General features: G+C 43.0%; 4 protein-coding genes across 4 annotated transcripts; all 4 read left to right on the top strand.

The window, feature by feature from the left end:
• The first annotated feature begins 66 nt into the window (after positions 1-66).
• LOC108087180 (leukocyte receptor cluster member 1 homolog) lies at positions 67-1,238 on the top strand. Its single transcript, XM_017184432.2, has 3 exons — positions 67-150; positions 206-305; positions 365-1,238. The coding sequence occupies exons 1-3, from the start codon at positions 128-130 to the stop codon at positions 1,121-1,123; spliced, it is 882 nt and encodes a 293-aa protein (XP_017039921.1). The 5' UTR covers positions 67-127; the 3' UTR covers positions 1,124-1,238.
• Positions 1,239-1,854: 616 nt separating this feature from the next.
• Positions 1,855-7,105, top strand: LOC108087296 (protein slender lobes). Its single transcript, XM_017184608.2, has 5 exons — positions 1,855-2,041; positions 2,231-2,320; positions 2,389-5,750; positions 5,815-6,042; positions 6,117-7,105. Exons 1-5 carry the CDS (start codon positions 2,005-2,007, stop codon positions 6,573-6,575), a joined length of 4,176 nt encoding a protein of 1,391 aa, XP_017040097.1. The 5' UTR covers positions 1,855-2,004; the 3' UTR covers positions 6,576-7,105.
• A 134-nt stretch (positions 7,106-7,239) lies between these two features.
• Positions 7,240-9,333, top strand: LOC108087394. Its single transcript, XM_017184741.2, has 2 exons — positions 7,240-7,428; positions 7,535-9,333. Exons 1-2 carry the CDS (start codon positions 7,332-7,334, stop codon positions 9,133-9,135), a joined length of 1,698 nt encoding a protein of 565 aa, XP_017040230.2. The 5' UTR covers positions 7,240-7,331; the 3' UTR covers positions 9,136-9,333.
• A 544-nt stretch (positions 9,334-9,877) lies between these two features.
• Positions 9,878-20,726, top strand: LOC108087263. The gene is made up of 3 exons (XM_017184570.2): positions 9,878-10,293; positions 18,201-20,021; positions 20,079-20,726. Exons 1-3 carry the CDS (start codon positions 10,210-10,212, stop codon positions 20,382-20,384), a joined length of 2,211 nt encoding a protein of 736 aa, XP_017040059.1. The 5' UTR covers positions 9,878-10,209; the 3' UTR covers positions 20,385-20,726.
• The last annotated feature ends 801 nt before the right edge of the window (positions 20,727-21,527 follow it).

Raw genomic sequence — 21,527 nt, 5'->3', positions numbered from 1 at the left:
AAATAGTTCAGAAACGTTGAAGTGAGTTTTTTTTTGAATATGTAGTTTGGCCTGCTGGTTGGCAGCACTTATTTCAATCGATATTTTAATTGATTATCGGTTGAACTTTTCCATCTCTAGAATCAAAATGAATATTTTGCCAAAGAAACGGTAAGTTTTAATATTTTTCCGTAAATCGTTTATTTAAAGTCTGTGAATTTTTTAGCTGGCATGTGCGCACCAAGGAAAACATTGCCCGCGTGCGCCGGGATCAAGCGGCTGCCGCAGCGGAAGAGAAAATCCGCCAGGACAAATTGGAATTTGCAGTGGGTATTGCTAACAAACGCAGAAAATCTCCCTTTTAATGGCTTTTTATTTCGTGTAGGAGAGCGAGGCACGTATAAACTTTTTGCGTCGACAGTCAGGTCTGCCGGAAAAGGTATCCTGTCCCAAGGAAACCCCAAAGACTCCGGAATCCAGCACTGAACCAACGCAAGGAGTAGATCTCTTTGCAGATTATAGAAGCCACGTGAAAACAACCAACAAGGACCTAGAAAAGGAACAAAAGGAGGAGCAGGAGAAGTACGAGAAGCAGATTGGCTACCTCACCTACTTGGGCCAAGATACCAACGAAGCGCTTAAAGTGCGTAGTTGGTACGAAGTGGCCCCCAAAAGGCAAGAAGTTGGAGATCCCAATACTACAGAAGCCCATCTCAAGCAAAAGCTACCCCACGATCCTCTGACGCTTATCAATGCCCTGCTTCCGCCTGAAAAGAAGGACCAAAAAAAGGTAATCAAGAGAAAACGAGAAAGGACACCTACTCCTCCGCGGGATCCCCCACCTTCCCATAAAAAGTCTAAAAAACACAAGAAGGAGAAGAAGCATAAAAAACACAAAAGCAAAAAAGAATCTAAGGAAAGTCTTTTGACCGCCGAACGACAAAAACGCGAGAAGCTGGAGAGACTGAGAAAGGAACGCCTGCGCCGGGAAACAGCGGAGCGCCAGCGTTCAGAGGCACTTTTTGCGCCAAAGGACTCGGCAGTGCCCGCCAGTGCAGCATCCACTCCAGCTCCCACGCCCAGAATCGTACAAAAGTACAATAGCCAGTTCAATCCAGAATTCGCCAAGCAAAATATGGTTTAGGACAGGCATAAAAGTTCATCGAGTAGAATCAACAACATATACATATGTAATAATTTAAATAATTATTTTACATAAGATTGTTTTTTAAAGATAATTTATTATTTAAAATTAAAATGTATTTAATAGATAAAATCAACCGCTGATTTTCCGAGGAAATTTCCATTTTCCAAGGTAAAAAACCTTCTGCCCCTCCTAAGGGGGTTATTATCTTACGAAAAAACCCTTGATTTGGTTCCCAAGTTTTTTTGGGGCTGAGATAAAGCTGGAGTCAAAATTCCGAAGTATTACCAAAATCTTAAATAGAAAAAATTTTTGAATTCAAAGATTTCGGGGGGGGGCTCGGGCCCCTGGATACGTGCCTGACTTGGACATTATTTATTGTCAATTAATCACTCTATTACATTGCCTTAGGCGCGAATTGTTCATCGGTTGCCGTCATCGTTTAAGTATAGATAAAACGATAAATCCGGTTTAAAGATAACGGCCTGTTGATCGGAGCCGAAAAACAACAGTGCTGCATAGCGTCTAATAGACCCTAAACAGTCCCAATTTTCACCTTGAATATTACTAGATAAAAACAAACCATAATTTGAAATGGGGTGCTCAACAATAATAGTCCTGAGTATAGCATTCAACGAACAAATTCAGCACTAAAGCTACACAAGTTTGAATCTTAACAGCCGTCGCACGGCAGCACAACAGCCGGCTGTAGTGTTGCGTAACGTCGCAGTTTCCGGCACATGTGAATTGGTTTTACTTCACTTTTTGGCTCGGCGTCTTTACGTCTTCGTTCTTTTTCTTTGTTATAATTTGCCTGCGGGTTCCAAACTCTCTTGATTTAAATTAATTGTTGTGTACGGAAAACAATACAGCCGAGCCAAATGGAAGATACTACCGATAATGGCGATGGCAAGCGCGGTAAGTTGGTTTATAAAGTAGGCCTTTCGAGAAAGCAAAAGCAACGGGATACTAGGCTAGGGCTCCAAAGTCAGCCATTTTTCAGAGCTCCCTTATCCTCAAAAGACGAAGGCTTAAATACTTCAACCTTATGTAGTAAGCAAATTGTCTTGTTCATTTTAATTATTCAACTTTATTACAACATGCCAGTTACTCGAGCACGCACTCGCCGTTTGTCCGTTCTGGAATCGGACAGTCGACCGAGTACTCCTCAATTGTTGGAGACTGCGGCAGAAAAAAGTAAGTACTTGGTACATTTATAACCCGATCTTCCCTTTTACAAGACTTTCTTTTCCTTACCTCAATAGGTACTGCCTCCCCACGTGCAACGCGCCGCACTCGCCTAAACTCGGCCACTCTAGATGTAAGGACTCCGACGAGGACAAGACGAGCCTCGTTGGCACGCGGCGAAACTCCCGAACCGAGCACGCCCTCCTCTGTAAAGAGGACAGCACGCACGCCGGCGAAGAACACGAGATCCGTGCGACAACAGCTCACACTCACCGAGGAGGCGGAGGAAGTCGAGATAAGGCAGGAGATGCCCAGTCCCGCACAAAGTCCCGTGCAAAAGGAGACCAAGGCCAAGTTGGAGCGAAAAGCAAGTGCTAGTCCAAGTCCCAGGCGCAAAGTCACGCCCTCACCGAGTGATGAAAAACGAGTCACACGTTCCATGTCACAAACACCTCCGATTGCCACTCGTTCGTCCGGTAACACATCGCGCGAAATCCACTCTTCGGTTGAAGACGAGACGGATGCCCAAAATGTGGAAGCCGAGATAACCAAGATCACAACTAGAAACACACCCAAGGTGACGGTCAGACTGGAGAAATTATCGGTGGTCAAAGCCGCTGGTAAAAAAGTAGAGGCAGCCAAGCCGTTGATTCTGCCAGAGGAAAACAAAGATGAAATACCTTTACAGGAAGCTGAAGCGAAGCCCTCTCCTAAAGTTACTAAAAAGCAAGAAAATGGACAGGAATCTTCCGAACCTGCAAGTGATACTAAGAAACTTCCATTCTTAAAGACATTTAACGCACTTGCACAAATCCAGGCCTCAAGCAAATCTCTTAGGACTGAAAAGGATCAAGAATCCTCAGCAGCCGAAAAGCCAGAGTCCCCTAAAGTTGCAAAGAAACTCGAGACTCCACAGAAGGTCACCCCTGTCGAGGATTCAAAAATTATAAAGAAAATCGAAACTCCGCAGAAGATTGCCCCAGTTGAAGAGCGCCAAGAAGAAAAGATTCCACCTGCTGAAACGGCTCCTATAATTGTACAGAAAATTGAATCACCGCAAAAGATTTCTGCTGTTGAAACGGCTCCGGTGAATACACAGGAAATAGAAACTCCACAAAAGGCTCTTGAAGAGGAAAAGAATGTACAAACTCCGCAAAAGATACCTATTGTTGAACCAAAGCCAAAAACCAACACTCCAGTAAAAGATGAATCCATGGAGGACCAAGAATTTTTGGATGCAGAAGAATCGCACGTGGAGGACGAATTTCAGGAAAATGAACCAATGCTGGAAAAATTACTGGATGAGTTAATAGAATTTAACACCGATGAGCCAGCAGATCCTAACACCAAGGAGGCAACAGCTCCTGAAGACGCTTCAAAAACCGCAGATAAGTCAGTATCCAGTGAAGAAACTCCTCAAGATGATGCCATGGACGTAGACGAGGAAAGCCCAGTGCTTGTGACCGAGGTTGTTAAGCTCCCGGACCTTACACCCGGCATTATATCTCGTGTTATGGGCTCCCCTGCGGTTGAGCAAAAGAAATCGGTGGGCTTCAACAGCGGCACTGAGGATTCAGAAGTAGAAAAAATTCGCTTCCCAAAAACTCCTGGTCGTGAAAAGGTTCCTGTGGTCCGCACATTTACCCCGAAGCAAGACACTCCACTAAAACTAGCTCTGCAAAAGGGCCGAAATAGTTCCACGCCTATTTTGAAGGATCAAGAGCTCGAACTGTCCATCAGCAAGTCGGAACTAAAGCCAGCTCCACCCAAAATCGATGCCATCAAGCCTTTCGATGAGCTGGATTCAAAGAATGCTAAAGATGAGGAGGTGGAGCTGGTCAATACGTCAACCAAAAAGACAGAGAAGAAAATACTGACACGCCTCGATAGCTTCGAAGAAGTGGAGGACTCAGAAGAAGACGAGGAGCATGAACAAGATGAATCAAAATGCGAATTCGTTAACTTAGAAGCGGAAGAGGCCGAGGAGGATTACCAGTCTGGTGACTCAATGGACAGTTCGATGCGTCGCGAGATGGAAGAGAATGAAATTCCGGTCGATGGCGAGTCCGTTGGAAGTAAGGACACGGAGGAGTCCACCGCAGAGGAATCTGAAGGCGATGATTCCTTTATTGTTTCGGACAACGACGACGAAGAGGAGGAAGTTGGGCCACTTTGCTACTCCGAAGACGAGGAGGAAGAGGAAGAGTTTATTTCTGAAAAAACCAAGGAAACGTCCAGCAGCAAGCGTCGCCGCATTATGGTTGCGAGCTCAAGCGACGAAGAGGAGGAGACCGAAGATCGGGAAAAGGACATGAACAAGAGCACATCGGTTAAGCCCAAGAACCAGAGCAACTGCTCCTCCAATGCCAGCAAACTAAGCGAGGCAGCTCAAATGATGAACGGCAGCGAGGAGCACTCGCCGACTTCTGAAACCGAACTGGAGAGGTCCCGCCAAGTTGCCCTAACTGAACTGAACAAGTCGGAGAGATTCAACAAGACGGAGACCCGCCTGGATGTCAGTGTCATGGAGGTTGATTCCTCGGATCAGGAAGTACAGGTCGAGCAGAACGCCTTGGGTAACGCTAAGGCCAACAGAAGTGTATACGAAATCATGGATTCAGATGAAGCGGAGGAGCTCGAAGAGGAAAAAGAGATTGAGGTTCCCGTAGCAAACGAGGAAGTTGAGCAGAAAGGCTCTCCTGCTGCAAGAAAATCCATATCTTCCCAGGCTCAAAAAACCCTAAAAACTGCAGATGAAGAAGCTCTGCTCGCCGAGTTGGCCTCTAGTGATCTGCGTCACCTGGAAACAATGTTCAATCCGCTACAGAAATCGCGCCGTCAGTCGTTGTATGTACAGAGTCCTGAGTTGGCGGCCAAGGAACCGAAACTGAGACGCCGTAGTGATCGCGCCAATCTTGCCGGTGACTTCTGCCCTTCGCAGTCCTTTGTTGAGATGGTGGCCGAAAGAAAGAAGCAGAACAAGAAGCGAAAGCGTATGTCCAAGAGCTTCTCGGGAACACCCGAAGATTTCGATGACATGGGAACCCATCAAGAGCACAAGCGTTTAAAGAGTACGCATGAAGATTCTTCCGCATCTTCAGAGGAGGATCTTGGGGTGGAGGTTGGCGCCGAGGAAGTTGAGAGCGAAAAGGAAATTTCGGAGGAAGTCATTACTAAAGAAGCTCCTGTACCTTCACCCCAAGAAACTGCTGTGCAGGATTCTCCCAAAAGAGAGGAAGCGGTTGAGGAATTGCCTTTGGAAGAGCCCAAGGTTTTCCAAGAGCCGCAACCACCGAAGAAAAATCCCAAAATACTTGAAACTACTAAAACTGCAGAGAATCCGGTGCCAAAACAGGAGAAGACTGCAGAGTATTACTTGGCATACTGTCACAACCTTCTCGAGGCAGCCAATGAGGCGAAGTTGAAAGAGAAGAAAGCAGTAAGATCCTTAAGTATATAATACATATTCTCTTCTGATGCTAATAAGTGTATTATTTCTTTAGCAACTTGCCACGGGAACAAAGCAAAAAAAACCAAAGCGTCAGGCTCAGCAAGCGGCTACCAAACCCTTGGCGGCCACTGTCTCCGAAATAGCATTGCCATTACCAAATGCCAAACCGGCTAAGCAGGCACCTCCAATCAAGAAGGATGTGAAGCGCTTGCAGGCAGCACGGCAGGCTGTAAGTCATGCTGTCAACCTACTTGCGCCAACGAAATCTGGCGACGGAGAGGTTTGTTTTATCAATTAATCAAATTAATTAATCAAATCTAAAATTATATATATGTAATCCTTCTCATTCTACAGCCTCGCACGCTGGCACGTAAACTGTCGCCACAGCCTCCAATGGAGGACAAGAAGGCGGCCAAGAAAAATAAGCAGGTCAAGAAGCAAAAGCAACAGGAAACATCACCGCTCAAGAGCTCCGATGAGGAGAACCATGGTCAACCAGGGAACCGCATTCGAACGAACGCTGGCTACGTGACAGTGGTCGATGAGCCGCCCCAGAAGATACCACAAATCGAGCTGATCAAAACCAGTTCGGGCATGGTGCGCGTCGAGCCGCGCACTCCCAAACAGAAGTACTTCCGCGAGATGCCAGCCACACCGAAAATGCATGGGTTCCGCGAGGAACCAGGACCCTCGGGTGTTTCCAAGAAGCGGGGCAAACGTCTGGCAGCGAAGACCGAAGAAGCTGGACATCACAATCCAGCCAAACAGGCGGCACTGCTCTTCAAGCAGCGGGTCTTCGCCCGCAAGTCGTAGGATTATTCAGAGATATATATATATATAATGGATACTAGTATTAATGGATGGAAATGTCAAGTGTACACAATGCTTACTTCAATTTTTGTTTATTTTCTTTACCTTTTTTGCCGAATGGAATTTGATTTTTTGAATTATTTGTTTACATATTTTTGTTATGACATTTTTCTACACCTTGCCATCTGTGAGATTTAAATTCCACTGTACTTCACTCATTCACATGAACGCATTACCACAGAAATAAATTTATGTTTGTTAAAAATTAAAGAAAACTTCAAGCTGTATATAAATATTATACGGTGGTTGATCCCAAAAAATTAAAAAATTCGCTGATAACACTTTTTTTTTAATAGTTTTAAACTAGGTGTAGATTGGTGTTGTTCATTTATATTCTGGTTTGCTTGGTTTTACAAAAATAAAAACTAGGCATCACAATATATCTTCTTGAACATGTACAAGAAAGGCAAATCAAAGCATTCAAAAACAAATAATGTAGTTAAAAAAATGAATAAACTTTAGTTTTTTAGGCATTTTTTGTTGGTTCTTTGGGGGAGAAGACCGTGGTCATTTGTTCAAAAAAATTATTTGGAATCGGTTTTTAGTTTTCTGAAGTAGTAGGCTAGCGCTTTAGTTCAGCTTATTTTTTGGTCTTGAACTTCACAGATCCTCACTTTTCAAAAGCATTTCATTCGAACTGATTGTCCGTTCCGATTACTCTGTGTGTTTCACCAAACTTTGCCCTTTTTAAAAAATATTATGTCAGTTACTCGGTCTAGATCTCGCCGTATGTCCATGATGGAAACGTCCAGTACCTCGTCTACGCCCCTGAAAAGTACTACCTCCACAGAACGTGGTAAGCTAATTTATCATTATCATTATCGCGATGAGTACAACTTTAGTATTCAAATCGGTTATAACATTTCATACCTTTAGCCTTATTAACTGGTGTTTGTCACTAGGTCTCGGCAATAATTCCCTGGTGACCCCGAATCGCGAAAACACGCCGCGTCCCAAGTTGAGCGCTCTCACCAAAAAAATACTTAATCAATTCGAAGTTGAGGAAGAAAACGAGACACAGGGAGAGCAGAAGCCTCTTTGCAATCCCAGATCCCTTGAACAGGATATATTCGATAAATCGCTTGATTCTACGGAAATGCTGACTAAGTCATCGCAACGTAACCAAAATGTTACGAAGAAAGCGGTGGTAAAGATCCAAAGAACAAATGCTGATGCCGGCAAGGTTTTATCAGTAGCTACATTGAAGGCCGAGAAACTTGGAGCTACAAAAATGGCCGATGATTTTTGTGAAGTCCAAACTACAACTAACAAAATTGAAGACATTGCAGTAAAACAGCCAAATGGGGCCTCCTCTAAAACAAAGAACGAGATGCCCTCGAACCCATCGGACAAAAAAGTGATCGATCAGAAACAGACCTATGAAGCAATAGAGAACGAACAATCTTTGAAATCTATAAGCAAAATTTCACACTTTAAAAAAGTTGAGCAAAATGAGACTGTATCAAAAGTCGAGAATAACAACGAATGCATTACTCCTCTTGATCAAAAGCAAATTTTTGTCCCGAAGGAGTCAATGAGATCTGGTATCGAGAATCCGCCGATTGCCAAGACTATAGTAAAGTCCGCTACTCTTGCTAATTTTGATAACTTAAATCCTTCAACGGACTTTGCTGTCCCAAAATCCAATATGCGAAAGCCCAAGAAAATTGTGGATGCTCCTGGTGGCGTCCCAAAAAGTAACAAATTTGAAGCCATTACAGTAAAACATCAAAATGGGGCCTCTTCTAAAACAAAGAGTACGCCGCGCTCGAAGACAACGGACGACATTTTAACCATCGTCGAGCAGGAAGAGACCTTTGAAGCCGAGAAGAACCAACCATCCCCAAAATCTATTAACGAAGTTTTACCCATCAAAGAGGTCCTGTCAAAAGTCGAGATGAACAACGAATGCTTCAAAAATCTTGATCCAAAGGACACTCCCATTGGTATCCCGAAGGAATCAATGGGATCTGCTAACGAAAATCCGTCGATCGCAATGACTGTAGTAAAATCACCTCATCGTGCTAATGTTGATAACTTAAATCCTTCAACATCCTTCGATGCCCCAAAATCCAACATGCGAAAGCGCAAACTTGAGTTGGAAATGGGCGATAGGGCAAAGCGCTTTAAGGCTTCACTTGATGACTCCAAAAATAAGATAGAGGATTATCTCGACAAGATCATTTCCTGCTTGGAGGACGATTCTAAACAGGCTTCTAAGACATCTAGTAAGCCGAAGAGGAAAAGGATCAAGAAGCAAAGGCCTCGTGGGGAATATGTGCTAAAGAGATTGGATGGGGCGAACAACGATTCACTGAATCCCATTTGCACAAGCGCCAACTGCAAAAAGGCGATTCCATCGCTTAAGAGAAAACCCAAAGTTAAGATGATTAAGACCAGCTCGGGTTTAGTATGTGAGGAGGCAATGAGCAACGACGAGGGTTCGGTTTGTTTTTCTGTCGTTACCACTGTTAAAGTCTTAAAGAACGCTACTGTTGTTTAATTTGTTTATTGTTTTTCGTTAAATTATAAAGCCCCTTACACAAACCGTTAAAAATATATACACATACATACAAACAAAAGAAATTTTTTGCGAGTCGATCGTCTCCCTAGCTTTTTAGAATAATGAAAACAAATTTTGTAAGCTTGAATAAGCGTTACCACCTGAAATTCAAATAAATCACGTATTTTGGTTTTTGGATGGGGCAACGCTATTTGGGGTTAGTGAACTGGCTAAAGTTAGAATGCCTTCGTTAGGCTAGGAGGGTGCATCAGATAGGTTAAAAAATGTTAAGAATATCTGCAAACGAAAGGGCAAAATCGCTTCTCGCGGACGAAACCCAATTTCGTGTATTCAATCGAAATCTACAAAGAAAATTAAAATGCTTGGAGCTCTCGGACTCGGCGATTGCGAAAACGTTACCATGTTAAGTTTCTGTAGAAGTTTGAAGAAGCGCCTCTAGCGGACGGAAGAAACTGGCAAATCGTTCGGGGTATGTTTGAAGACAAACGGATCTCATTAGATGTTATTCCGTTTTGTTCTCGTTCTTATTTTTTTTTTTCGAATTTTGGCTCTTCAATAAAAAAAAACGTTTTTCGTGTTAATCATTTCTGCAATGAATCTGTTAGCAACTTGGACCAAGCGCCTCCAACGGATAAAAACCGAGTTCGTTTATTCTATCGAAAAAACCGATAAGAAGCAATCGAACAAAAATAAGCAAAAATGGCCACACTACCTCGTCCAACGTTCTCTCCTGCCGTCTCTTGTGCTCTCATTTTTCTTTCGAATTTTGGCCTCGCGGGTTGGTTTTTGTCGGTGCTCCGCGTATTTGAGACCGGTGTTGTTTAATTGTGCGCGCCTGATAACTGCGATAATTCGAGCGCCATGTGCAGAGGGTCCTTGCACAGGAGTGGAAATTGGAAAAGTGCATGAATCGAGAATATCGAGGAACAACGGGTGTTTTCTGTTCTTGTTTTACCCTGTGCGCGAAAGCCGATCAACGGTTCTTGAAGAAGCAGACGACCCGGATAAATTCGGGGGAAACGGCGTAAAGCGGAATAGATCAAAACAAAGTGCATGCTAAAAACAAAAAATATCACCATGTTCGAACTAGAGGATTATTCGAGCGGAATACACGAGGGTTTCTTTAGCAAATATGCGGTAAGAAAGAGAAAAGAGAATCAACTTAATATCTTTTTGCACACATTTTGCCGGCCGGCCGCACGCACACACACTTGCATGTGGCCACACAGACAGGCGCGATTTTTGAATTTAACGTTCGGTCCCCATTCCCCACACTCCCCAACCGTTCCCATTCCCACCTAAAAAACCCACCACTACGAAGAACAGTTGGCGGCGAAACTTTGGTTCCACTCGCTATCTCGCTCGCCCCTGCGGCCAATTATTCCCCACCTCGCTTGCTCCAAAGCTTTGTTGTTGACTCGACTTTTTCGCTTTCGCCGCGTGTAACGTGCAATTTTTGAATTTTGAATTCGCCGTAGCGCATTTACGCCTGTGTGCGTGTTTACTTTTGATCGTTAAGCTTTGAAAATTGCCTTTTCGCTTTTCGCTTTTCGCTCAATGGACGGATGATTAATTACAACCGGAACAGCAAGCGCCGATAATAAATAATGGAATTGTAGTTCTATGAAGATTGTGCACTTCCTAGTCTTGAGTTTGTTGGAGGTTATTAACTTGGCTAGCTGGAGAATTCACCTCTGTTAACAGACTGTTGCTTATGCCGAGCCCCAACTCGATCAACAGTGGATTTTAATTCAGTTCTTGGGTGGGGATTGCCGGTATTATTTTACTTGTGTTATAATTGTACTTAACTTTACTCAAGTCAGCCAGCAGAAGTGTTTTTTCTTTGTAGCCATGCGCAATTATTTGGCTTATTTATTTTTTGTCACCCACAGCGGTGGCTAAAACAATAGCACAGCTTTAAGTCAGTACTGGGGAATATCAGTTAATCTTTAATTTCGAATGTATTTTCCGGAATTTGATGCTCATTTCTATTTAAAGTAAATACAAAAATATTTTAAGGGAGTTTACATATTTGCTTTTCTTGCCTGCTGGCGAAATTGTATTAAATTGCCGAATTGAACGGAGTATACCCTAAGTTTTAAACTTGGATAACATTAAAAAAAAAAAAAAAAACAGAACAGAAAAAAACTTAAAACTATCAGAATATTTTCCCAAAACGAAAGAATTGTCAAGTAATCCTTACAAAATGCAATTCTATGCAAATTTTTGCTTAAGATTTTGCTCTTCCTAAATTATTTTTGGGGTTATATGATCCATGTTTAAAAATATGAATAAAATAAGAACTATAATTTTGCGGTGCAATTTTCTTGGCCGTTGCTGTGGCCTGAGTACTTTAGTGTGTTTCTACGCTGGTTCGCTGAGTTTTTCGTCTGGGGTCTCTTCTTCAGCTTTTGCGTTTTAAACTTTTTGAAGGCCAAGCGTTCACCTCGAACCTTTTGTCTTAACTGTTTTAGTCGCCGCAACAAAGTGGCAAAATATTTTGGGTCGGGAAATGTGTGGCTAGAGTTTAAAGTTTAAGGCAGACTGTCCGCCAAAATCGACAATCGGCAAAGGAACTGACCTCCAGCAAAGTTTTCAAAATTTGAAATGGAAATGCAAAAGTACGGACTATGGGAACATGTGCGCCTGTTAAATGCAACATGCAAAACTCCACACACACGCATACACACATACAATCTACAAGTGTTGCGAATTACGGGTGTGCGACTGTGTGTGCGAAGGGGAACAAAGAAAAGCAAACAAAATAAATCGTTTTATCTTGGGGTTTCCGTGTGTTTTTTCTGTGTGTGTGCTTGAGTGCGAGTGTGGGAACAAAACAAAAGAAAAAGCAACAGTCGACAGTTCCCACATCAAAAGCTTTTCTCCCACGTTGTCCATCTCTGTCGCACTGTTCTCTTTCTTCTCTTTGGTTTCGGCAACCTTTGTTGCGGCAACATGGCAAAAAAAAAAACAAGAACAAAAAAGTAGCAAATAAAAATCAAAGCAAAAAGTCAACAAAGAACAACTTCAAAGTTCAACGCGCTTTTGATTGGGGTTTTCAGGGGGTTCCGGGGTTGGTAATCCACCTACCCCAAAATGCAGAGAAAATGCGAGACAGAGAGGGAAAGACCAAGAGAGGGGGCTGTGGGAGGAAAGTCACTTGTCTGTTTTTCGTTCTGCTGCCGAATATGAGCGCCCAGCTGTATGCCGCATAGATTTTCTCACGGCCCGAACACACGGAAACACACACACTTAAAAGCCGTGCCAATCTCCCACACAAATAAAAGGTTGACGTTATTTTGGTGGAACATGTAGATGAGGTTTACCCAGTAGCTATCAGCGTACCATCTATGTATATATTCAACTGGCATTAAGAATTTTTTTTATAATTTGTCTTAACTGCAAATCTGTATGAAACCCATGTTTTTTGGTAAAACCCACTGATTAACCTTCACGTATGCGGAAAAGACGGATGAAAAATGGACTTTTGCGCTAAATATAAACTTTTGGCAAATGCAGATTTCGGATTTCTTGCAACACATTTGCTTAATGAATGAAATAACCCAAGGAAGCTGTCTTCTCGCTAACCAAGAGATTTAAAAACGATTTACGACTTGAGATCATCCCGTTTCAGTGTGTTTAAGGATATACCTTCGGCTCGGATTTAGTTGGGCATTCAGGCAAACGACTTTTATTGCACCATAAAGTAATTTACAAATGGGCGCTCATGACCTCAGGAAAGATGTTTCGAGAAAGGCCCAAGTAAAAATGGGCTGTCCTACCTGAGTGAGGGATTCTTTGCTGCCTCAGTATTATTCCTGCCTTTATTTACCATCTCGTCTACTTCTCTGTGTGTCAGCAGAGTGATACCGAGGTGAAAGGCGGAGAAAGATGTGAGTTGCAACAAAAGACAGGCAAAAATAGCAGATGCAGGAAATACAAATAACAAGAAACAATTGGTAGTGACGAATCCTGCAGAGAAATGGACGAAATACCCCCTCGCTGCTTCCTTGGTTCGTTGCACAACTTAAAAAGGCCAACAGGCAGCTGCAACTGAGCAGCAACAACTTTTCAGGGGGCACAAAGTTAAAAAGTGGCAGGGGGCTGTAGGCCTTGTCGAACTTTTACTGACAACTTTTGCATTTTCCTTTAATCCCCCCTGAAAGTCGAAAAGTGCTTGCTGTGAACTTTGCTCGCCTGTTCGTTGCATTTTTATTTCGGCACATTTTTTCAAGAATTTTTAGGGGGGCAAAAAAATACAAAAAGTTTTAAAAGAGTGGGGTGAGGGTAGAAACAGGCAGGTTAAAAATGACTTATACGTATTTTTGCTAGGCCTTTTTCTCTGGTTGCTGAGCGCCGCATTCGAAAGCCGGTTGATTTATTAGGTCTCTTGGTATCAAGGATTTATTAACCCTTCACCCGCCCACCGGTTTGTTTTCTCCCCCAACCAAAGAGGTGTGAAAAATGGCAATTCCTTGGCACCATGGGCTCGGAGCTGTAAACTAATTAAAGCCAGGAAGTTTGTTTCCCGTTGGCAAATGCAATTCTAAACAGTTTACGATTGTGGAATTGCAACTTACAGCAGGAAGAAGTACCTATAGCAAATACAGTGGTCTTCCAATGGTGAATAATTTACTATTAAAGCACACAATGCAACGTTTTGTTAGTGAAACTTTTTCATTTATACTGTATTTTTTTTTTTAATATTTTTAAAAATATGTAAACTAAAATAAAATACATACTCTGTATATTTCAATAATTATGATTTTTACATAGTTTTTTAGTCTGATTTTTAAACTGAACCCTTTGGGTTTCAGTTGTGAAATTCTCTTAATCGATCAATTACTGTACCGCAAGCAACAGAACTGAACTAGAGACCTTTATCAACCCTCGAGTTGCAGCTGCCTGAGCCTGCTGCTTCCCTTTCCCCTACACCATACTCTTCCAATTTCGACTGGAAACTCGCAATTCAACAGAGGGCAGACCAAAGGTTATCACACAGACACGGAAACGCACACACAGTCACTTTTAGAAAGAAGGTTAGAGGGGAGGGTGAAGGAAATAGAACTGAAAAATGTATTGAAAGAGGAGGCCTAGAGCGAATCCCTCAAACATTCCATCACTCCCATTACGGCGCGGTCTACGGGTATAGGAAATATCATATCATCTGGGTTATATTTCTGTTATAATGCCTAACTAATGGCTGCGAGGGTGGAGGAAAGGAATAAATGATGGGGGTTAAATATTAAAGAAAAAGGGTAAAGGGTTGCCGAAAGTTCTAAGCAGATCGCACATAATTCAGCTTGAAATCTGTACGAAATTGGTGAATCATATTCCGATTGGGGTAGATTAGGGCAGAGCTAAGGGGTGAGCATTGGATTGGAGTGATAAATGTTCTGAACAAACACACAACCAATTTATTTTGTTTATGCTCATAACACGAACAACACTTTTTTTTAATATTCATGAAATTGGAAAATCTTTTTCCAGTTGAGGTCTACTTTGACGGTTGTCCTAAAATTATTGTCATATTTAAATAGGAAAGCCTTTGAGAATAGATAGTTGTTGTAAATTATTTACTTATTTTGTAAAGATTTTAGATTTATTGTATTTTTTAAAATAAAATAGTAAAAATCCTAGATCCTCCTTCTTTCACTCAATCTTGGATACGTAAGACCCCTGTCCAAATATCAATTAAACCAAATCATGAACACTTTGTCCCATTGACTCTAATCGGCAGTCAATACAAATTTATTGAAAAATTGAGAAACTGCTGAGAAGGGCCAGCTGCTGCAGCTACTTAGCTTCCAGCTGAAGATTGCCAGCTGTCCAAGTCTTCTGTTTTCTTCCTTCAGACTCCCTGAATGACTGCTCTCTTCCGAGTTTCCCTTTTATCGGTTAGGCTGATTGTTGCATGCTGGATGCATTCGAGAGGTAACAAACCCAATCGCTATGCCCAGACTTTTGGCCCTGCTCCCAACTGCTTATCGGCCAAACACCTGCCGCGAGGTATGTAATTCGATTTTGTTTTAGCCAGGATGCGCCATATGGAGTTAACGATAGAGAGGGGGAAAACACGATGCAATTGTATAATACCATTAAAAAATTCTCTAAGAAAATACAAACACTCAAATAAATGTCGACTTTAGATTCAGAGGTAATACGTTTTAAAATAGGGTTATTAAAATAACTAACTTATTGATCAATATTATTTAGTGGAATTAAATGGCATATTTCTTAAAAACATTGGTTTTAATGCAAATATGTATGTATGTAGAAAGTGTTTTACGCTTTAGTTTTAAATATAAAAGATTTAGTTAGCGTGTTTCTATGGACATACAAATAATTTACTTGTTTTTGGGGTAATAAACATACAGCAAAAGTGTTATTTGCACATACATAAATCCTCGCTCGTCAATATACAAACATTTTTTTATCTTTTTTTTTTAAACCCAATATCGCCATGTGTATTTCAATCGCTAAATAAAAAAAAGAAGAAAATGGGCGGAAGAAGCACTTTGGATAGCACTTGAAATTGGGAACTGACAAAACAGATATTCCCAGCATCCTCGACTCCCCTCCCTGGTATTCCTCACATCCCGATTACTCTGCCACAGACACATGGAAATTTTGATAGTGAAGGGGTTGTTGTGCGGATAAAGGTGCTCACTTTTTGGGGAACTCCCACACCCCACGCCCTTCGTTACCGCACCCAGTTGCCCATCTCCATTTTCAACTTTGATAAAGAGAACCCCGAACATGCGCCTGCACCAATTTATGATATCCTGCTAAATTATGCAACTTATCATTCCCGTGTGGCGGGCTATATATCATCCAGATGTGTGTATATCCCTGTGTCTATTGATTTTTCAGCGTCGCCGCATAATAAAAGCACAAAAGTCGTCCTGTTTGGGGTCACCGGTGACCCCCACCCCGCCTTCTCTTCTTTGGGGTCAGGTCAGTGTTCTGCGCTCGGCTTCAAGGACACCTTGACATTGAACTCCCTCTCCCACACTCTCTGCATCCCTTTCGCTCCCTATCTAACCTAACAGTAGCGCCACATTTAACAGCCGCCCAAAAACTGTAAAGTAATAAGAAGCATCCATCACACGACGTTTTTCCAACAGAGCTGCAAAAAAAAATATTCAGCGAAAATAATAAAGTCCACAAGCAAAAACAGCAAAAGTAATCGGCATGTTTTTGCTGCCTTTTTTGCTTTGCTTCGGTTCTGTTGTTTTTGTTGCTGTTGTTGTTGCCCGCTTTGTGTTTTCTGTTCTCAGCAACTCGCCGCATGTTTTGTTGCCTACTGTACGCGCAACAGAGGTCGCAACTTCGCCTCTGTGGCAGCTCTGTTATTTACGTTCTATGTTTTCGTACATTTTCTACCCTCTCCTTAGCGCGGTCTCTTTCTCTCCGTCTCGCTCTCTCAACTTCGCCGCACACATAGAGAAAAAAGAGGAAAAAAAAACAACAGAGAACAGCAGCAGCGAAGTTTCCCTGTTTTCTGTTTTTGTACGGCTTTAATTCCTTTTCCCTCTCGATGTCAGCATTACACACATGTGAACATAAATTTGTATATATACAAATGTCTGTATGTTTCCCCCTTTTTGCCATCTTTTCCGCAACATGCTGCCGAAACATTTGTATCCACTGGTGGTTGTTTGTACGCAACATTTTGTATTTACATATATTCATACATATGTGTGTGATCTGGAAGCGAATCTAATGTTCTGATGGTCGGTCTCACAAGTGATTCACTTTTTGAGACAAGGGGAGAATTCGCTACTCCAGGCCCCAATTGTAATGCTGGTCTCAAACCGCGATCTCCTCGATTGTTGCATAAACTTTCAATTTTTCTGATATCCGGTTTTCGGTCACCGTCGTTGCAATTGTTGCTGTGTGGCCTTCTCGCGGCCTGGACCTCGACTCCTTTTTCTCCCACTCTTGATTATGTTTATATTGTGTAAATACAGCGGTCGATAACAAATTAGAAACTTACTAAAGAAATGTTTTTTCCGACAATGATTTCATTAAAATTAGGAACTTTGAAACCAGATTTCATTTTTGAAAAATATTTTTAATTTAGTTTAAGTTTCGAAAACAACCTGGGTTAAAAAAGAATGGTTTAAAGAAAACCATTACTTTGGAATTTTTGTTGTGCACACAACTGTATGTACTTCCAATGTTTTGGATGTTTGTTTATTACATACATATATAAACTTACATACATACATATTTATGTATGCAGCACCGACTCAAGACTCTCGGTAAAAAAAAATTTGTTTACATGTTCCCGACATTGCTGATCTTTTTTTTTTTTGTTGTACTGGTTCTGGTGTTGCAACATGAGTTATTTTCGTTGTTTTGTTGTTGGGCGTGCTATATGGAACTCAGAAAACATCCATACCCCCCAACCTTTTCCTATCCTTCGCCGTTTGCTCTTCGTCGCCTGTTTTGGTTTTTTATTTATTTTTTAGCCTGCCTGCCTTGGCGCGTAAAAAACTGGTTTTGAACTCGGCTCTCTTGCTCCTTTGGCCCCTCAATTATTATTGTTGTTTTCTTTCGAGTTGTTGTTGCTGGTGCCTCGTATAGAAAATGAAAACCTATCCGATCCCCAAAACACATACATATGTATTTTTCTGTGCACGTACAAACCCACATATACAAATGTATGTATATCAGCACGGGGATATCAGATTCGGGACAATTTTCAAGCGACTTGTGTTACAGATTTAATCATTATAAAATATGTAGGTCTATCTCTGTGTATGTTTGTATGCAAAGGAATTGTGTTCCTATGAGATGTTCTTAGGAAAACGAATGCGCGGGAAAATTATTAGTACGTGATTCTATAATTTTTCATATTTTTATTTGTGCTAAGCTTAGCAGAAATAACATTTGTATTTTTTGTTTATCATCTATAACAAAATTTAACAAGACGAATTGCGAAAAATTTTAAACTTAGTCGGCTGGTGTGAATGACACTTCTGTTAAACTCATTTAAAGAATTACTTGTTAAAATGGATTTCGCCTTCTTTTTGCAGGATGCCGCTGGACCCTCGCTGGACTTTTATGTATCCGATTCGATGCAGGAGATGCTGGACGTGGACATTCGCGCAGAGATCGCCAATGTGGTGGGCAGTTCTGGCAGCGATCTCACCTCGTCCCTGGATCAAACCCTGGAGGCTATATCCGCAATAAATAACAACCAGTCAAGTGCAAACAGCTCGCTTCCGGTTTCGTACAATGCCAATGCGAACTTCCTGACCAGCAGCGCCCTCCATGCCTCGCCCACCGCCAAATGGATGGGTTCGTCGTCCAGTTTTTGGTCCAACAGCGACTACTATGCGGATCTGGGGGCGTGTGTTAACCCGATTTCCGTGATGCCACTGATAACCTCGTCCGGCGGATCTGGATTGACCTCGCCAAAGCGAAACAAGACAGTCACTTGCACGCAGGGCAGATCGGGAGCGGTGCCCTCGTCCCCCGGCGCCGAAAGGGATCAGCACAAGTCCCATTTGACCTTCTCACCGGCCCAGATGAAGGTCAGTGCAGGCTCGATGCGACGAGAGCAGGTTATGGCCCACATTCCCAAGCAAATATCCGTGGTTACGGGCACAGGAACCACTGCACCTGCCACAATGGCCACGAATTCGGTCCTTCAACGGCGGAATTCCTCGGCAGTGGACGCAGTTCGCAAGGATCTGGGCTCAGAGCTGCGCCGGGCCCAATCCAGTCCAGTTCCCAACTCCGTAGATGAGCTGGGCAAGGGTAAGGGATCCACACTGCTCACCGCGGGAGGTGGCGCCACCAATACCATTAAATTGGCACCTGGCATTGGCGGGCTGACCTTTGCCAACAGTGTTGCCTACCAGAAACTGAAGCAAACCACTTCCGTCAAGTCACCCGGAGGAGGAATCTCGCCAGGAGTGGGTTCGAACGTCGGCCTCAAACGCGAGGAGTCGAACAAGCGAGGACTGCAGGTCAGCACAACACCAAAGAGCATCGCTTCAGCGGCCAACTCGCCGCACCATCAAATGCAGAGCAACTACAGCCTGGGATCACCATCGTCCATGTCCTCATCTTCGGCCTCTTCGCCGCTGGGAAATGTGAGCAACCTGGTCAACATAGCCAACAACAACTCAAATGGTGTCGGCTTGGTGAAGCCGTTGCAGCAAAAGGTGAAGCTGCCGCCGGTGGGCAGTCCGTTTCCCAAGCCCGCCTACTCCTACTCCTGCCTCATCGCGTTGGCTCTTAAGAATTCGCGAGCCGGATCACTGCCCGTTTCGGAAATCTACAGTTTCCTCTGCCAGCACTTCCCGTACTTTGAGAACGCTCCCAGTGGCTGGAAGAACAGTGTCCGTCACAATCTGTCGCTGAACAAGTGCTTCGAGAAGATCGAGCGGCCAGCCACGAATGGCAATCAGCGGAAGGGCTGCCGCTGGGCCATGAACCCGGAGCGGATCAACAAGATGGACGAGGAGGTGCAGAAGTGGTCGCGCAAGGACCCGGCTGCCATACGTGGTGCCATGGTCTATCCACAGCATCTGGAGTCACTGGAACGGGGAGAAATGAAGCACGGATCGGCCGACTCGGATGTCGAACTGGACTCGCAGTCGGAGATCGAGGAGTCCTCCGATCTGGAGGAGCACGAGTTCGAGGACACCATGGTGGATGCCATGCTGGTGGAGGAGGACGATGAAGCCGGCGAGGTAGAGGAGGAAGAGGACGATGATGAGGAGCACATGCTCAGCGAGTTCGAGGCGGAGGAGGAGCGTCATTGCCGCGCCAATGGCAACCAGTCAAATAACCTGCCCATCGATCATGCTCTGCTTGGCCAGAAAAGCGGCGACTTTGATATTGAGGTAAGTTCGAATAATCATTTTCTGCAGGTTGCATATACTAATTTCCTTATTCTTTAGGTCGACGAGCTTTACGATGCAATCGACATTGAAGACGACAAGGAGGCAGTGCGTCGAGCCATCTCCAATGTCCAAGCCCAGCACATCATCGAATTGAACCCAGCCGATCTGAACGCCAACGATGGCTACGACCAGCAGCCGCAATCGAAGCGGGCTCGCGTAGACATCAACTATGCAATTGGGCCGGCCGGCGAGTTGGAGCAGCAGTATGGCCAGAAGGTCAAGGTGCAGCAAGTCGCGCAGCCGCAGCAGCATCCGCCCACTTATAATCGTCGCAAGATGCCGCTGGTCAACCGCGTTATCTAGAGCGGGGCACAGCCCACCTCCCCCCCTCCAAAAAAAAACCCATTACTTTAATCATTTAGTGCTAGAACCTTCGTATTTAAGAAACCCTTGCTACGCTTACACGTAAAATTTAAGCCCAAAAGCACATTCAATATCGAATATCAGTTTTCAGTTTTCGGTTTCAAAATGTTATTCAATCCCCCTTTACTTGTAGTTCAGTTTCGGCTGCTGTTTGATTTTAAATCTCGTCTCGAGTCTGAGCCAGCTGAACAAAAAAAAAAGAAGCGGAGTGCTGGCCCCTTTTTCATAATTTCTTTTTATAGTCGCTTCTCGAATAAATCCTAATTATTTATGTTACACAAACACCCGAAATTTTGCTCCACTTGACGAAACACGTCTAGCCCTTTTTGCCTGACGCTTGAGCAGAAACACTCAATAGGTTCCTCCACTGACGACGCATGAAGCATGTTAATTATTTTCTCGACTTTAGCCTTCGGTTAGCCGAGCTGTATCTTTTGAGTTGATCTCCTACTGACAAATGAAATTTTATTCTTCAGTTGATAAGAAACTTGACAATGCATTTATGACAAATGATTCCGCGCGTAGTCGTAGAATAATATTAATGTGCAACACAACGATTATTTTGACAACGAAATGTGAACAGTAGGTTTATGTTTCCACCTTTTGTTGATTATTACATCCAATGGTGACAATTTGCATTTGCGAACCTTTTCAGCTTAAGCTTCATAGAGTTGAAAGAGAGAATTGATCACACATACTTGCCGGTCCAGTATTCGTATGCGAGGTATAATGCGGATTTTTATAGAACTTTTGTATGTATTTGTACTATATAAACCCACAATTATTGTCGGAAAGTTCAGTCAATTAATAATACGGTTATTTTATAAGACGATTCGGTATGTAAATAGTTTACACGCAGAGAAAACTTGTATACTATGTGCTTAGCTGTAAGTAGGATGTATGTACATTTTTAAGCCAAACCCGAATTCCAAATGAAACGACAAGATCCGAAAACCAATAAGACTTAAAAAGAAGAGTACCCGAACAAATGAACATGATCAGCCTCAGAAGTAAAATAGTACAAAGAGCTAACTAAGTTACGGGCAATTATTACAGACAAAGCATTTACAGAAAGCCACCTCA

The sequence above is a fragment of the Drosophila ficusphila genome, unplaced genomic scaffold (assembly GCF_018152265.1).
Source record: "Drosophila ficusphila isolate 14025-0441.05 unplaced genomic scaffold, ASM1815226v1 contig_791, whole genome shotgun sequence".
NCBI classification, from domain to species: Eukaryota; Metazoa; Arthropoda; class Insecta; order Diptera; family Drosophilidae; genus Drosophila; species Drosophila ficusphila.
Note: the sequence above shows the minus strand (reverse complement) of the source record. Positions and strands in the feature narration are given on the sequence as shown.

What these genes read in the sequence shown, in the direction of transcription:
- LOC108087180 (XM_017184432.2), top strand. Translation starts at nt 128, where the DNA reads ATGAATATTTTGCCAAAGAAACG. An exon ending in AATATTTTGCCAAAGAAACG is followed by an intron (nt 151 to 205) that starts GTAAGTTTTAAT and finishes TGAATTTTTTAG; the next exon opens with CTGGCATGTGCGCACCAAGG. An exon ending in AGGACAAATTGGAATTTGCA is followed by an intron (nt 306 to 364) that starts GTGGGTATTGCT and finishes TATTTCGTGTAG; the next exon opens with GAGAGCGAGGCACGTATAAA.
- LOC108087263 (XM_017184570.2), top strand. Translation starts at nt 10,210, where the DNA reads ATGCTAAAAACAAAAAATATCACCATGTTCGAACTAGAGGATTATTCG. An exon ending in GTTTCTTTAGCAAATATGCG is followed by an intron (nt 10,294 to 18,200) that starts GTAAGAAAGAGA and finishes TTCTTTTTGCAG; the next exon opens with GATGCCGCTGGACCCTCGCT. An exon ending in GCGGCGACTTTGATATTGAG is followed by an intron (nt 20,022 to 20,078) that starts GTAAGTTCGAAT and finishes CTTATTCTTTAG; the next exon opens with GTCGACGAGCTTTACGATGC.
- LOC108087394 (XM_017184741.2), top strand. Translation starts at nt 7,332, where the DNA reads ATGTCAGTTACTCGGTCTAGATCTCGCCGTATGTCCATGATGGAAACG. An exon ending in TACTACCTCCACAGAACGTG is followed by an intron (nt 7,429 to 7,534) that starts GTAAGCTAATTT and finishes GTTTGTCACTAG; the next exon opens with GTCTCGGCAATAATTCCCTG.
- LOC108087296 (XM_017184608.2), top strand. Translation starts at nt 2,005, where the DNA reads ATGGAAGATACTACCGATAATGGCGATGGCAAGCGCG. An exon ending in GGAGACTGCGGCAGAAAAAA is followed by an intron (nt 2,321 to 2,388) that starts GTAAGTACTTGG and finishes TTACCTCAATAG; the next exon opens with GTACTGCCTCCCCACGTGCA. An exon ending in CGAAATCTGGCGACGGAGAG is followed by an intron (nt 6,043 to 6,116) that starts GTTTGTTTTATC and finishes CTCATTCTACAG; the next exon opens with CCTCGCACGCTGGCACGTAA.